General features: G+C 42.8%; 1 protein-coding gene across 1 annotated transcript in view; it reads left to right on the forward strand.

The window, feature by feature from the left end:
- Positions 1-17,656, forward strand: part of dnah6 (dynein, axonemal, heavy chain 6) — a 424,069-nt gene that overhangs the window by 338,922 nt on the left and 67,491 nt on the right. Inside the window, exons 63-66 of the mRNA XM_078570618.1 lie at positions 3,703-3,791; positions 6,112-6,258; positions 7,400-7,538; positions 16,903-17,022. Of these exons, the coding sequence (XP_078426744.1) occupies positions 3,703-3,791; positions 6,112-6,258; positions 7,400-7,538; positions 16,903-17,022 (495 nt within the window). The remainder of the gene's footprint in view (positions 1-3,702; positions 3,792-6,111; positions 6,259-7,399; positions 7,539-16,902; positions 17,023-17,656) is intronic.

Raw genomic sequence — 17,656 nt, forward strand, 5'->3', positions numbered from 1 at the left:
TATGTGCTCAAGGCACAAGTCACCTAGCAGCCCAATTATTCAGTTATTCAAAATTCTCAGCTGCTGACATTCCTCTGAGTTACTGAATCTTAATGAAAAGGTAGACATATATAAGTGAAGTAAAGAGTGATGAAATGTTGGAGAATATGCCACATGGATTTGTGGGCTGTGTTCAACACTGTTCTGAGCATTCCTTCTCCTATGATGTGGGAATTAAAAAAAAACTTAAAGGAAAATTGTTAGCATAGTGTCTGCAATTCCCAGAATGTCATTGTCTGAACATAGGCAAAGAGGAGACTATTCCAGAACACATTTATTTGATTCACAAAGTCCAACTCCACACATAAAATTTATCACGATATAGCAATATTTTTCTGTTTGTCACTCAAAATGATTGTGAAATAATTTGAATGAAGGTCTTTGAACTCTTTTTGAGGTAAAAGCTTCACAGAGTGTATTTTTATTATACCTTTTATAAAGATAGATAGGCATACAAGGTACATGACTAACAGGCCTTGTGTTATGTTTACAGTTACCATTCAGAAAAATTATCATTCATTGAAAGATACTTAGTACCGGATTTTTGCAGAGTCAGGAAGACTCCACGGACCTTTGAAAATGGCAGCCGGGATCTGGATGTGGAAGACCCACCCCCATTTCTGACAGATCAATTTTTGCTAGTAGGGGAAAGGGGGCAGGGCCTGATACAAACACAAATTCAGCAGGGCCATTTGAACTCAGTGCTGAGTTCAAACAGACCCCAAATGGCTGGTCCCAAGGGCCTGTGGGGGTCACAAATTGATGGAGTAGGTATAAATGCTCTTGAAGGGCTGTCTGTTTAAATGTCATGTACTGAAGTTTTTTAAAAAATCCCCTGCTCTTTAAACTTAAAAAAAAAACAGGCTGCAGCTGTCACTGAGAGGGCATGAAGGACCATGGAGGGTAGGTGGGGGGCATGAGTTGGCATTAAGTTGGCATGGAGGGCATGAGGGGCCATGCAAGTGGATAGGAGGATTGAGGGGGGTGTTATGAGCGAGGGCTAGCAGCTCCTGAAACAACTGGGACAAATTCCCAGAGAACCTGGACAGGCCTACTAATCAGCCCACCCCAGCCCCCGCCCGGCCTTGTTTCCAGGGTCGGCAGGCCCAACTCCACCCTGCATAAACCCCGCAAGGTGAGTAAGTTGCACGATTCGGGGTACTTTTTCACGGGATGGGTATGGCGAGTCGGGGAAATTTCCTGACTCAAGCTACCCACTTCTGTAGTGAACACCTGGCCCTCAGAGTTTCATGGGAATAATTGTTTGCAGCAAATTTACTTTTCTTAAGTTGAAGTTTTTTTTATTTCTTATTGAGTAATATGATCCATCAGTTTCTGTTTTAATAATTTAAAAGAAGTTGCAAGATCAATTTTTGAAGTGTTTTCTTGGTTAAGTATTCCAAGGATGAAGTTACACACTGGAGAGACAATTGTTGTTTGTTTATTGAGTTGTTTATCCAACTGCAGCACCTAGTGGAAAGTAACATTTTTTGACCAATGTCTTCACATGAAAATGAAAATCAACTGCTTCTTAGGCCCTCCCCCGTGCGACTAGACTGCAAGACACCACCTCAGCCATAGCCTTAATTCAGTACCGCCTCTTTACTGCCAGATGCAGCAAAATTGTTCCGCACACTTCCAAATCCCATTGATGGGAACTATAACCTCCACTCACAGTTCTGCCAAACACAAAGGGCCAGATTTTCACACAGTTGCGACGACTCAAAGGACCTTTAAATTAAAATTTTTTAAATGGCCACTGAATCTGGATGTGGAAGTCCTGCCCCGATTTCCAACAGATCCACTATTTACCGGTAGGGGGTACAGTGTTATTCACACAGGAGGGAAACCCAAATTTAGCAGGGACATTTGAACTTAATGCTGAGTTGAAACAGACAACATTTTGGCTGTTGCAAGGACATTAATGTGCAGTATGGAGTCATGAATTGGAGTAGACAAAAACACTTTTGAAGGAGGGTGCGGGGAGGTCAGGCCTGTGTAACTGTCATGACCTGAAGTTTTTTTTTGATGTTCTGCTCTTTAAATTAAAAAAATAACAGACTGCAGCTGCCAGTGAGAGTTAAAAACAATCCGTCTGCTGGATTACCTTGATTGACAGGCCATTTGGTGCAGGCTAGAAAAACATATTAGCACCTGGTCATGCAGTTTCGGTAGAGTTCTTTGTTGACATTTCCCCAATGCCTATCATGAATGCGTGACTGAGTTACACTTATCTCAGCAGGGGGTTCTGAATTCACAGTTTGTTTGACAGTTCAAAGAGGCTATTAAAGGATTAACTGTCTTTGATGTGGTAAGTGAATAGAAGTGTGTTTGTTTTTATAACAGATTAGCCACGAGGAGATTTCAAAGCTTTGAATGGACTTTATGAATGGGTGTTGTTTCACTATCAAGTGTATAGGAGTGAGAATAGTGTTTTAGAAGATTTTTTTCATCTCCATATGGCTCCTCAGGTCTACCCATGGTATCTTCACATGTTTCCTGAGGTCTACTCATGATGGATACTATGGGAGTGGTTATGGAGGTGGCATAGAAGACATGAGGAGCCATGAAGGGTGGGTGGAGAACATGTGAAGCATTGAGTTTTGATGGAGGGTCTGAAAGGCAATGAGCGATGAATGCAGGGGAGGTGACAGGGTTTGAGGAGTGAGGGCTAGGGGGCCTGAGAGCTTCTTAAACTACTGGGACAAAGTACTAGAGAACCAAGGCGGGCCTTTTAATCAGCCTGCCTCAGCAATAGTCTGCCCCTATGCTGTCTATAGTCAGCTTCTGGGGTAAAACGGCTTGACTCCATCCCGCTCCCGATATCTCGGAGTGAAAGTTGCACGTATTGGGGTACTTTTTACCAAGGCGGCTCTGGTGAGTCAGGAAATTTCGCAACTCAAGCCGCCCGCCTTGGTAGCCAAAATTTGGTCCAAAGTCCCGGCTCTGGAGTCTTTCTAAACCCAAGGGCACCTGTCTGCTGTAAAGTACTACCAAACTTCATGACTGTTGCCTCAGTGCTCACCAAGCTCTGGAGTCACCTTTTAAGCTGCTAAACTCTCAGATGCATTTGCCCATGTCTGTATTGAATCAGCTGCCAGTTATGCTGCTCCCCACCCTGCTCGCAATGATATTTACTTCCATTGGCTTCACTATAAAGAGGAGCATATACCAGGCAACTGTTGTGACACCACCTATTTAGTACTACTGCCCAAAATAAGTTTCTGCCTCAATGTAACAATATGAAGCCCATTAATTTACAATGAGCGTCCTGGAGTTGGCAGCTCTGGGGAAGCAGGACTCACTAGTTTACCTACATGGGTAGCATCTAAGGGTTTAGTGGCATTACAAGGCGACTCCTGTGCTATGCAAGCAGTAAGACAGAGTCCTGAAGTTTGGCACTGTTTACGGTGATGTGGTTTCCTCAGGTTTAGCAGCAGGTTTTTATTTTTGCTTTAACTGGTCCTGTATTAGAGTGCTTTGCTTTTATTTGATGAACAATTTACGAAAGTCAGAAATTAGCTCATGAAAATGGAAGACCTCTGAAAGGATTAATGTATTCTCCACTGCTTTGGCAGTTGCAGTGCTTGTAGAAGCCAAAATGTGTTATGTTCCCTTTCTTATGTTTGCTTGTCATATGATTGAAAAATGTTTTTTTCCTAGATGCTGTTATTCATGAGAACTTCAGACTGTTTCTGAGCTCCATGCCGACCAACACCTTTCCTGTAACAGTTTTGCAAAACTCACTTAAGGTAATGCAGTTAGACATTTGCAGGATCCGTGTTGCCTTATGGAATCATAGAATTATGGAATGGTTACAGTGCAAAAGGAGACCATTTGTCCCATTGTGTCTGTGTCAGCTCCCTGCAAAAACAATTCACCTAGTCCCACTCACTCACCCTTTCCCTGAGGCTCTCCAGATTTCCTCAGTTCAGGTCTTTATCCCATTTCCATTTGAAAGCCATGATTGATTCTGCCTTCACCACACTCTCAGGCAGTGTATTCCAGATCATAACCACTCTCTGCATAAAATTATATTTTACATCTGCACGTGGCATATCATGGTGGAAAATATAAATTCATGCATTAGAGCAGGTTTGGATTATGCCAATAGAATCGATGCAAAACATTTTTCACATTCATGGGGACTTGTCTATTGTCTGACATTTTATTTGCTGTGGCAATAAAGGAAAATTACTGTCTTGTATTAAGCTAAAGGTTATCATTTCCACTGAATCGGTCAGCATGCATCTGGAATCCACTGGTTGTTTACAGGACCACTAGGTGGGGCATCTCACCACAAATAAAATATAAAAATAGCATGGATCATCATATAGAATTAACAACAACAATACAGCTTGTTTTTATGTCGTGCCTTCAGTATAGTAAAATATCCAAAGTCGCTTCACAGGATTGTTTTAGAACAGTGTTTGACACCAAGCCACAAAAGGAGATATTTGGGCAGATGAACAAAAGCTTGATTAAAGAAGTAGGTTTTAAGGAATGCCCTGAAGGAGGAAAGAAAGATAAAGAGTCGGAGAAGTTTAGGGAGGCAACTTCAGGCCACAGGGTCTTGGCAGCAAAAGGCACAGTCCCAGTGCTGGATGGACTAAAATTCGAGATACTCAAGAGGCCAGCACTAGAGGAGCACAGGTATAGAATCATTGGATCACCTCAAAGAGTTGTAGGACTAGCGGAGGTTACAGAGGAAGGGAGGGGCGAGGCCATGGACAGATTAGAAAACAAGGATAATAATTTTGAAGATGCAGCAATGCTAAACCAAGAACCAGTGTATGTCAGCAAGCACAGGGGTGATGAGTGAACAGAACTTGATTCAAGTAAGGCTATGGACAAATAATTTTGGATGACCTCAAGTTTATGGAGGGTAGAAAGTGAGAGGCTGGTAAGAAGTACATTGGAACAGTCAAGCTGAGACAATATAAAGGCATGGATGAGGGTTTCAGCAGCGGATGAGCTGAGACAGGTGTGAGGCAGACGATGTTACAGAGGTGCAGATAGACAGTCTTAGTGATGGTGCAGATATCTGGTCGGAACCTCATTTTGGAAAAAAATATGACACCAAGATTGCGAACAATCTGGGTCAACCTCAGACTGTCAATAGGGAGAAGGATGGAATCGATGACTAGGGAATTGAGTTTTTTGCAAGGACAAAAACAATGCCTATGCTCTTCCCACTGTTTACTTGGAGGCAATTTCTGCTCATTCCTGTACTGGAAGTCAGACAACCAGTGTCACAGCTTAGGGACAGTGGAGGGGTTGAAAGAGGTATTAGTGAGGCAGTCCTTATCTTACATGTGGAAACATACTTGCTTTCAGATGATGTTGCCAAAGGGCATCATGTAGATGAGAAGCAGTAGTCCAAGGATAGATCCTTGGAGTACATAAGAGGTAATAGTGTGGGAAAGGGAAGAGAAACCATTGCAGATGATCCTCTGGCTATGACTGGACAGATAAGAATCAAACCAGTTCAGTGCAGTATAACTTTTTGGATGAAGTCAAAGAGGTATTAGAGAAGGATGGTGTAGTCAACTGTGTCAAAGGATGCAGACAGGATGCAAAGGGGAAGAGAGATGTCATAGTCAAATGGGCTGTCATTTGTGACTTTGATAAGAGCTATTTTGGTACTATGGCAGAGGGAGAAACCTGATTGGGGGAGGGTGGGGGTGGCAGTGGGGGGTGCGGATTCAAACATCGGCTTCCAAGAAAGATTGGCAAGGAAATGGCAATACATTCTTGGACTTTGTAGTAGTAAGGAAGGTTGGAAATGAGGTGTTAATTTGCAAGGACGGAGGGGTTCAGGGATTAGTTTCTTTGAGGAGAGCAGTGATGATGACAGAATTGAAGAAGAAGGGGATGGTACCTGAGGTGAGGAAACCATTAACAGTATCAGCTAAACTGGGGGCCAGGAAAGGAACCAACTTATCATTTTTAATATATTGTAGGTTCTGCATATAAAGAGCTTAATTCACAGAATTGAGAATGTATTTTAAGCAGGCACAATGATTTATGTAGAGTGAAATAACAAAACTAATGGAAAATATGCTCCTTCAGGTCACCAATGAACCTCCAAAGGGACTTCGTGCAAATATCCGCCGAGCTTTCACAGAGATTACATCCTCTTTCTTTGAGGAGAATGCCTTGGGCAGGAAGTGGAGAAAGCTTATCTTTGGTATTTGTTTCTTCCATGCTGTGATTCAGGTAAGCCTGGTTTAATTAACAAGTAGTTAATGCCATGTAGCTCCCAGGAATCAACATTCCTAGTCCTGAACTTTTGCGCAAGACATGTTTGTTGCAATGCTCCTGTCCAATGCGAGGGTGATGATGGGATGGGGAAGCAAAAAAATTCAGTTCCTATGTTTTACTTGATACTTAGAATACTATTGGGAATGCATAAGAATAAGACGTTCTTCACTTGTACATAGTCAAAGATGAATTAAATTTTGAGGTCAGAATCTGCCGAGGGTACACCATGGAGTGAGTATTGGAATGTACCTGCCTGGGAAATCCAATGCTTACATAACCACAGTTTGCGGAGTCGGTGAAGGTCTTGCAATTATTATACGAATGGCGAGGAAAGTGAGTTACATCTTTCTCCTGCCAGAGACCGCATATTCTGATGCAAGTTGCAAATTGCCTGTTGCCTTGCCACCCCATTTAACAGCCCCGGAAACTCTCTACTATGACCTCTACATAAGGAACCTAGAATTTCAGTGACAATAACCTTTTATTATTAGAGGTTCAGGGCAGGAAGCATAAGGGGTCTCCAAATGTAAACATGCCTCACCAGTTGTACTACCTGCTGATAATTTGTCAGCCTTCTGCTAGCTCAGGCATATAGGAACTCTCACTAGTTTTCCAACTGGTCAAGCTGATCACTGTGGCAACTCACGTCCCCATACAATGTTGCTGGTGTTTTCAAGATTTCATCCGTGTTACACACCATTTAATCAATAAGCAGTGACCAAGGAAGTAAAGCACACCCAATTAGCAATAGCACTTGGCTTTTCAATCTTCCCATTTTATCAACAAACGTATAAAAAGATTAAAAAGCACACATTCATATGCTGTGCAAATATGACCAATGGGATCGCATGTCCAGCAACTGTGTCTTTCACTCATTTTTCACTAACTAACCAAAAATGTCTTTAGCCACATTTCAAAACCAGCCAAGATCATTTTGCATTGAATTTATTCAATAAGAAAGTTTTAGATGTTTATGTTTATTGTTATGACCTGGTTTAATACTTTGGTGTAAAATATGATTGAAAAATAGTATTGATACCTTGTTAATAAAGTGCCTGTCATGTGCATGGTGTGAAATTGTGATGTATTGCTTCAGGAAAGGAAGAAGTTTGGTCCATTGGGATGGAACATCTGTTATGAGTTCAGTGATAGTGATCGAGAATGTGCTCTTCTCAATTTGAACCTCTACTGTCAAGGAGGAAATGTCCCATGGGATGCTCTAGTTTATATTACTGGTGAGCCCTCATACTTTACTTTTGTTGTGTATATTTCATCTTAAAATCAGCATTGTGCAAATACTGAAATGTATTTTACCATATATGTAGAGTTATCAATGGTGTTTTACAGTAGAAATGAAAACAGAAAATGCTGGAAAACACTCAGCAGGATAGACAGCATCTGTAGAGAGAGAAACAGTTATTGTTTCATGGTGTGATGACCCATCATCAGAATTGATTGAAAGGTTCTGATGAGAGATCATCAGCCTGAAATGTTAATTCTGTTTCTCAGGTATTTAAACAAACAATTAAAAGTTAGGATTTATCAGGCTGGGTTCCACCCTGAGATCAGGCTTGTCCAGGGGTGATCTCAGCTGGGGATCATAACATAATTCACAGGGCCCTGTTCTTTGCAGACAGAAAGAACTTGCTGTTTGACCTACTGAGTGCAGTCCATCATTTCCTGTTTCTATTTCAGACTTCTAGCATTCTAGCCACAACTCTGGCATCTAACCAACAATATGGAATATTGCCCCAGGTATGCCCTGTCTACAAAAAGCAGAGCAAATCCAATCTGGCTAATTACTACCACCCAATCATCAACACAAAGATGGAAGGTGTCATCAACAGTGCTATCAAATGGCACTTACTTAGCAATAAGCTGCTCGCTGATGAGTTTGAGGTCCGCCAAGGCCACTCAACTCCAGATCTCATTACAGTCTTGGTCTAAACATGAACAAAAGTGCTGAATTCCAGAGGTGAGGTGAAAGTGACTGCTCTTGACATCAAAGCAGCATTTGACCAAGTGTGGCATCAAGGAACCCAGCAAATTTGAAGTCAGTGGGAATCAGAGGGAAAAAGCCTCACTGGTTGGAGTCATACCTGACCAAAAGGAAGATGGTTATCACAGTTGGAGGCCACTCATCTCAACCCCAGCGCTGTAGGAGTTCTTCAGGGTAATATCCGAGGTCCAACCATCTTCAGCTGCTTCTTTAATGACTTTTTCTCCAATATAAGTTCAGATGGTGATGTTTGCTGATGATTGCACACTGTTCAGTACCATTCACACCTCCTCAGATACTTAAGTAGAAATAACATTTACACCATACAACTGCCAGGCAATGACAATCTCCAACAGGAGAAAATCTAACCATCTGTCCCTGACATTTAACAATAATACTATCACTGAATCCCCAATAGCAACATCCTGGAGGTTACCATTGACCAGAAACTGAACTGGACTAGCCATATAAATACTATAGCAATAAGAGCAGGTCAGGAGCTGTGAATTCTGTGGCAAGTAACTCACCTCCTGACTTCCCAAAGCCTGTCCACCATCGATAAGGCACAAGTCGGGAATACTCTTCGCTTGCCTGGATGAATGCAGCTCCAACAATACTCAAACACCTCGAAACCATCTAGGACAAAGGAGCCCACTTGATCGGCACCCCATCCACCACCTCAAGCATTCATTTGCTTTAACATTGGTGCACTGTGGCAGCAGCATGAACGATTTCCAAGATGCACTGCAGCAACTCCTTTGACAGCACCTTCTAAACATGCGACCCCTACCACCTAGAAGGATTAGGGTGACGCATGGAAACACCACCAACTGAAAATTCCCCTCCAAGCTACAGACCATGCTGACTTGGAGCTATATCACCATTCTTTCACTATCGCTGGGTCAAAAAACTGGAACTTTCTTCCTAACAGCACTGTGGGTCAATACCTACAACACATGGTCTGCAGCAGTTCATGAAGGCAGGTCACCACCACTTTCTGACAGACAATTAGGGATGGCCCACAAATAAATACTGGCCTTGCCTGCGATGTTCACACCTCGTTAACAATTTTTTTTAAACTGCAGTATTATGGTTTTGTATTAGTATTTTACAATACACTGTATTGCCTCCTATGAAAGTCACACTCATTACCTCAAAATGGATCTAAATCAAATGCATCTGAAGTGGTAATTGTTTATTTAGTGAGCACTCCAATTTTTACATTCTTTCTCAGATCATGGTACAAAGAAGGATACATGCATATTGCAGATCACAAGGACCTTTGACACAAACATTCTAGATCTAACACAGTTTCACAATACTTCTATACTTTTGTTAATGCTCATTTTTGTGGTTTTAATGTTTGACTTAGAACAGAATAAAGTTCTATCAAGCTCTTATGCTGATCTTCAAAGTGCATTGGTATTTCTAGGATAACAAACAGATATCATTATCCGTTATGTCAAATTTGCCTTATTGCTAAAGAAAGAGACACGTTGAAACTTCATCTTGCACTCATCAGGACACTTCAAGAATACCAATATAATGGGAAAACAACAATTTATACTGTATGTGAAGAGAGTGCTGACTGGCTGGCAAGTGGACTCTGATTGTTAGAGGTGTGTCATGGAGAATGCACCAGTAATGATGACTGACAGTTAACTGTCAAGCATTGTTTGAAATTTAAATGAGGCAACTTGACCCTAATTGGTCAAGGCATTGCCCTTAGGAATGAGTCAGCGAATGGCTGTTATTTATTTTGTTTAGCTGAGACAAGTGCAAATGTGTGTGCATGTTTTTTCTGTCTGCAAAGAACAGGGCCCTGTGTATTATGTTATGATCCCCAGCTGATATTACCCCTGAATAAGCCTGATCACAGGGTAGAAGCCAGCCTGGTAGATCCTAACTTTTATTTGTTTGTTTGAATTAGTGGAGAGTAGCTACTGAACAGAGTCACGGAGTCAGCTGATGAACTTTTTACAAGAGAATAAAACATTTATTCAACAAGAAAAGATGGACGATATTACAATACTCCTTCACCCACAACTATACCTTTACAGATATATATATATATATATGTATGTATATTTGTAAGGATAACACAAGCCACATAGGTTATCTTACACTTTAATGTACACAGTAAGTACCCAGTCAATGTAAACCTCTGGCCCCCTGTGGTCAGACACACCGCACTCTGACCTCAAGTGACAGATGCCACCTCAACCAGATGCTATGGATCTCTCCTCAACTACCCCCAGACGTTTGTCACACCATGAGCCAATCAGTCTCACTGAATTCTGTCCTTCACATGAGGTTTCCCAATCTCCACCCTCCAAGGCCTCACCTTGGAACCTTTTCCCAAGCCAGCGCTTTCTCTCGGACGCCTTCCGCAAGGGTATGCCTCCAGGGTTTTGAACTCTCCTTCTGATGTTCCTCTTCCCTAGGTCACCACATGCATTCAGGCTGTTTTCCACATACTCTGTCTCTCTGTCTCAGCTGTCAACAGTACACCACTGCTTCACATGCCCAAAGCAAAGAGTTACAGACCTTCAACCATCTCTTTGGACCTTCTTGTCTCTTGTAAGCTGTTCTCACTTTAAATCTGCTTTCTGCAGTTTTTGTCTCTTTAAATCTGAAGCTTGAAGCCTTTCTCTCTGCCTGCCATTCTTAACTTCACTTAACAGAGTCTTTTCCCAGGTTCCTGTCCTTCCTTTGACTACAAGGTCTCCTTTTGACTTTCTTCTCTTCCATTCTCCTGGATTTTTGGGGGTTTTCTTCACTTGGCACCTTTTTGTTCTTTTGGGAAAGCTGAAGTTCCCTCTCCCAGTGCCCAGTGTCTCTGGGGTCCTGGCTTTAGCTGAACTTAAAACTACTGTTTCTTTAGTTCTGTGTGTATGTCTGTGGGAGGATCCTGCCTATCTGGCTACCCTGTTGCTCAGCAACAGCACTATTCTTTCTACTCTTGTGTTTACTTTTACTTTATAGGGGTCGTAAACTTCTCATTAGAAATGCAAGCAGCCTTTTAAAGTGAAACTAAAACTCCACTTGACCTTTCTTAATATACAGATACAGAAATACAAATCAAACTTAAACATTAAAGCTAAAATTCATTCCTAACGCCCACAAACACCAATTTAACATACTTAAACCACTTCTATTTCCTAACCATTAATATACATAGTTTCCAGTGCACGCAAATGCATCACACTGTGAGCCTGACTGACAATCTTAAATTGGATTATTTAGCAAATGTTGTCCAGTCGTGGAATCACATCTAATGTTGGGCACTGTGTTTTGAGTTTTGCCAGCACTGGCTGGTTGGGTACGGTCTGTACCTTGCCCGTTGTGAACAATGGCTGGGACATGCTGTTTGATGTGATCCACCAGTCTTTTGGATGTACGGCCTACATACCTAGCATCACACTGGCACTGAAATTCATATACCACATTACTCATTTGTGTGATAGGTAGAACATATTTTTGGCTTGATGGCAGCATCCTGTTAATGGTGAATATCACTTGTGTTGCTACTGCATAGTAGCAGCGTGAAACAGCTGGTTTCACCTGTTGCTCAAGTTTTTGACATACCTTGCCCTTCCAGGGTAGTCTGAGGTAGACTGGGCACTTTTCATGGCCAAAAGTGATGGTCTTAGGCCCATTCATAAGTTTGCAGCGTGAAATGATCTCATCAGGGTAACCATTATCCTGCAGGATGTCTTTAATACGCCCAATTTCAACACCAATTTTACATGGCGAGAAAATGGCTCAGGTCCTATTTACAAGGTTGCCGATAAGACCAACCTTACAGCATATAGAACTGTAAGAATCCCAATGTGTATATTGACCAGTGAAGGTAGGCAGTGAAGATAATCAGAATCCACTTGCCAACCAATCAACACTCACTTCACATACAGTATAAATTGTTGTTTTCCACTTATATTGGTATTCTTGTGAAGTGTCCTGATGAGTGCAAGACGAAAAGCTTTGACATGTCTCTTTTTTCAGCAATATTCAAGTTCTATAGTACCAAATGACTGTCAGTTTGTCTTGTTGATGTTCATCCACTCATCCAGTTAAATGTTACTCAGAGTGCTGCTATCAGGACATTCTGTCTTTTTAAAAATAAGAATATGAAAGAATGTTGTCGCAAATTTTTCCCAGTATTTTTAAATCAATGTAGTTATCTGACGAGATGCCACTGGGCAATGAAGAAAACATTGCCACATATACTTAAATGCCATTTGACATGACTATGTAAATTACTCAAACAATAAGAGTTGTTTACCTGCATTAGAGCATGAGAAATAGGATCAGAGTAGGCCAACTGGCCCCTCGAGCCTGCTCTGCCAATCAATAACATCATACTTTCTCTGACCGTGGCATTAACTCCACTTTCCTCTCTGTCCTATTGACCCTTGACTCACCATACTGGAGATGCAATGATAAGCAGTGGAACGCCAGACAGAAATTCGACAGTCACTCAGCAGACGAGGGCGAATGATGGAGGAGCCCTTCCATGTTCTGCCTGATGTCGTGGCTCTGACATGCGAGCACCCCAAGGTCACCATGGGAAGGCTGGCGACCACCATGGAGACCTTGGCCCAGCAGGTCTTGCCGGATTTGCGCTCGGTCCTGCACTTCATGGCCACACACCCTGATGGGCACCATCAAAGTGTAGGCAACATTGGGACGAGGCACCTTGACCTCCCTCCGGCTGCACCATCTCCTGCAAGAGGCAGGACTGGGCCCTCGGGCACCCACAGGGAGGATGAGCATCAGCCGGACACCCTGGGGGCCTCCTCTCAGGGTACTCCAAAGATGTGCGGCCGCTCACAGCCCCCTCTGCCTGTGACCCCATCCATTCCAGCTTCTCAGGCTGCCGAGGGGGCTTCTGCCCCTGAGCAGGTGACCCTTATCAGGCCGGGGCCCTTCAGGCCTCGGGCCACCAGAGGACGTCTGCCAAAGTCATCACAGGCAACAGAACATAGCAGTCAGCAGGCTGCCTCCACCTCTGCTGCGGATGTTGGGGCTGCACCCAGGCATAGCGGGAAAGTTAAGAAAAATTGATGTCACTTTTGGGTCACAGGTGTGCTATACATGTAACCAGATTGCGCTTTTGAATGTTTTGATGTCGTGGCTCTGACATGTGAGCACCCGAAGGTCACCATGGGAAGGCCGGCGACCACCATGGAGACCTTGGCCCAGCAGGTCTTGCCAGATTTGCGCTCGGTCCTGCACTCCATGGCCACACACCCTGATGGGCACCATCAAAGTGTAGGCAACATTGGGACAAGGCACCTTGACCTCCCTCCGGGTGCACCATCTCCTGCATTATGTGAATGTTCTTGGCAGCTGAAGGTGCTGTGAATTTATACTTTGGAATCCTCTTATTTTGAGATTTTGCCTTCCTCCCACTTAGTGATAGTGTCCCACTGTGAGATTCATATTCCTGTGATGTCAACCTCAGTTGAACCAATCTCCTCACTCCTTGTGTGATGTCAGGGAGATATGTTTAAATCTTTATTTGAAGTGTGTGATGTAAGCGTTTCTAATGCTTCTTCCTCAAGGAACACCATTGAGTGAGGGCAGCTCATCAGCATTGATATTCTAATGGCATTTGTGATTCCTAGGCATGTCCACATCTTAGTCGCAGCAGTGTTTGCATCATGAGATGGCGACGAAGCCGGTGAATCTTGCAGCCTGGCTATCTTCATCCAGAGCAAACCTGACACAATTATGTGCCTTCTTGTAAAGGGCACCTGTGACCTCCTTTATGCATTGATGTGTTGTGGACTGGGAGGAGCTGCACAGGTTCCCTGTTGACCCTTGGAAAGAACCAGATGCCAAGAAATTGAGTGCTGTGGTCACCTTCAAAGCCAATGGCAGAGGATACCCTCCAACTCCATGTGGCATCAGGTCTTCACAAGGAATGTGGCATTTGTGATGCACTCAGGACAAGCACAGACGTGCACGGCATTGCCTCTCACTCATTCGTAAATAGAAGACTCTTCCACGATAAACCCCTGTGGTCCCCATTGACCATCTTATTCATGCTCTGGTTCCACTTGACCATGTCCCTCCTGTTGGAGCTGCGCGCAGAGTTGCTTCTCCCTCCATCACCTCCTCCATTGCATTAGAAGCCTGACAAAGGCAGCACTGAGCCCTGGATCCATATCTGCTTTTGCTTTCTCTCTGAAAGGAAACATTGAAGACATTAATGACTCAAGGGGCAAGAAAGTGGAGGTCAGAAGATGACACATTTGGAAACTGCAAGGGTCCATAGTTTTTCCTGCCCTACTTTCATGGTGGCTGATGCCACCTTGTCCCTGAGACACTAGCACACATATTGAGGTGACCAAGATGGCATCGCAGATATGTAACATTTTGTGCCGTGTGTGGGATGCTCATGTTTAATTGAGATGAGTGCCTTGTGCTAGCTCGGTGCTCAAATTTCTGATGTGGTATATTAATGACCGATCAGTTGCTCAAGATCAATGAGTGGATGCCCTCTGTTAGGAGTGTCAAACCTGGTGAACAGATGACAGGCCTTCATTGATGGAATGCCATATATGATACAGCTGTGTCTCCTTCACTATTGCCTGCATTCTTAAATTGAACATTCCTATGTGTTACTCTTGAGATACAGCGACTGTGATGTGAAGTCACTGAGTTCTGAATAGCCCTTTAATAATGCTAAGGAAGCCATTGGCTTTCAGTGGCTTACATCACAAGGAGGTCATCCTCCTTTGCAGTCTTCCAAGAGTCCTTAGATTCTGGAAAAGTCCCAGGGGATTGGAAACCTGCCAATGTAACACCTTTATTCAAAAAGGGAGGGAGAGAAAAAACAGGTAACTATAGGCCAGTTAGGTTAACATCTGTCATTGGGAAAATGTCGGAGTCTATTATAAAGGATGTAATAGTAGAGCATTTAGAAATGCATAATCTAATTAAGCAGAGTCAGCATGGCTTTATGAAGGGGAAATCATGCCTGACAAATTTATTAGAATTCTTTGAGGAGGTAACAAGCAAGATAGATAAAGTAGAACCAGTAGATGTAATATATTTTGATTTCCAAATAGCGTTTGATAAGGTAACACACATAAGGCTACTTAATAAGAGCGCATGGTGTTGGGGGTAGTATATTAGCATGGATAAAGGATTGGCTAACTAATAGAAGACAGAGAGTTGGATACAGGGTTGGGGGGGCAACCTGTAACTATTTGAGTGCCACAGGGATCAGCGCTGGGGCCACAGTTATTTACAATATATATTAATGACTTGGATGAGGGAAATTAATGTACTATTGCCAAGTTTGCAGATGACACAAAAATAGGTGGGAAGGCAAGTGGTGAGGATGACTTAAAGAGTCTACCAAGGGATAGACAGGTTAAATGAGTGGGCAGATGGAATAGAATGTGGGAAATGTGAGGTTATGCACTTTGGCAGGAATAGAGAAGTTGAATATTATTTAAATGGAGAAAGACTGCAGAAAGCTATAGCACAGAGGGATTTGGGGGTCCTCGTGCATGAATCCCAAAAAGCTAGCATACAAGTTCAACAGGTAATGGGTAAGCCAAATGGAATGTTGGCCTTTATTTCAAAGGGAATGGAGTGTAAAAATGGGTAAGTCTTGCTAAAACTATACAAGGCACTAGTTAGACCACACCTAGAATACTGTGAACAGTTTTGATCTCCTTACCTAAGGAAAGATATACTGGCATTGGAGGCAGTCCAGAGAATGTTCATTAGGTTGATCCCGGGGATGGAGGGATTTTCTTATGAGGAGAGGTTGAGTAGGTTGGGCCTGTACTCATTGGAATTTAGAAGGATAAGAGGCAACCTTATTAAAACATATAAGATTCTTAGGGGACTCGACAAGGTCGATACTGAGAGGTTGTTTTGCCTTGTGGGAGAGCCTAGGACCAGAGGGCATAATCTCAGAGTAAGGGGGCGCCCACTTAAAACAGAGATGAGGAGGAATTTCTTCTCTCAGAGGGTAGTCAAGCTATGGAATTCTTTACCGCAGAGGGCTGGCAAAAGAAGGAATAGTGACATATGGAAAAACGTTTTTACATAGCGAGTGTTTAGAATCTGGAATGCCTGCCTGAGAGTGTGGTGAAGACAAATTCAACTGAGGAATTCAAAAGGGAATTGGATAATTATTTGTGACTGTATATTTGGTTCCTTCATCCAAGCTATCAGTACAGATTGTAAATAGTTGAGGCCCCAGCACTGATCCCTGTGGCACTCCACTCGTTACTGTTTGCAACCTGAAAAAGATCAATTTATTCTGACTCCTGTTTCTTGTTAGTTAGCCAGTCTCTACCCATGCTAATATATTACCCCTAACACCATGAGCTCTTATCTTGTGTAGAAAGCTTTTATGTGGCACCTTATTTAATGCCTTTTGGAAATCCAAGCATATCATATCTACTGGTTTCCCTTTATCCTTCCTGCTTGTCACATCCTCGAAGAACTCTAAGAAACGGGAACACAGCGGATAATGATAACGCACACTCGGATCAGCCCATATTTTGAGCTTTATTTGGAGTAAATACATAGTCATTATAACGCTTATTTGCTTTAATTACACTGTATAGGTGAAATCACTTATGGAGGTCGAGTTACAGATGCTTGGGACCAACGATGTCTGCGCACCATCTTAAAGCGATTCTTCTCACCTGGCATCTTGGCAGATGGGTATAAGTATTCAGCATCAGGCAAGTGAATAATCAGTACTAATGATGCAGCTTTGTCACCTGTAGCGATTTTAACAGCTTTTTGTTAACGTTATTATTTCTTAAAAAGTCTGCTTATTCAACTTTTTTATCATTGATTAATATGTTGATTGGATTGCTCTACAGAAAATCAGCATGGACCTGATGGGCTGAATGGCTTCCTTCTCTGTTGTTATGACCCTATGCTCACAGGCCCGATATATTATCATGTGCATTTATGATAATGTAAACATAATAATTTAAAATGCTGTTACCTAAACTTGAAACATTTTCTCTTGAGATTAGTAGCATTTTGGGGATTTTTTTTTCATTTGTCCTTGGGTTGTGAATGTTGCTGGCTAGGCTAGCATTTATTGCTTGTCCATAATTGCCCTTGAGAAGGCGGTGGTGAGCTACCTTGAACCGAGGCAGCGCACCTACTGTATTGTTAGGAAGGCGATTCCAGATTTTTGATCCAGCAAGCATGAAGGAACAGCGACATATTTCCAAGTCAGGATGACTTGGAAGGAAACTTGTAGGTGTTGGTATTCCCATGGCCAGGATTTCCCGGTCAGCGAGGCGGAGGGCGGGGCCCACTCACCAACGCGTAAAATGACGCGGGATGACATCGAGCGGA

The sequence above is a fragment of the Cetorhinus maximus genome, chromosome 2, assembly GCF_964194155.1.
Source record: "Cetorhinus maximus chromosome 2, sCetMax3.hap1.1, whole genome shotgun sequence".
Taxonomy (NCBI): Eukaryota; Metazoa; Chordata; class Chondrichthyes; order Lamniformes; family Cetorhinidae; genus Cetorhinus; species Cetorhinus maximus.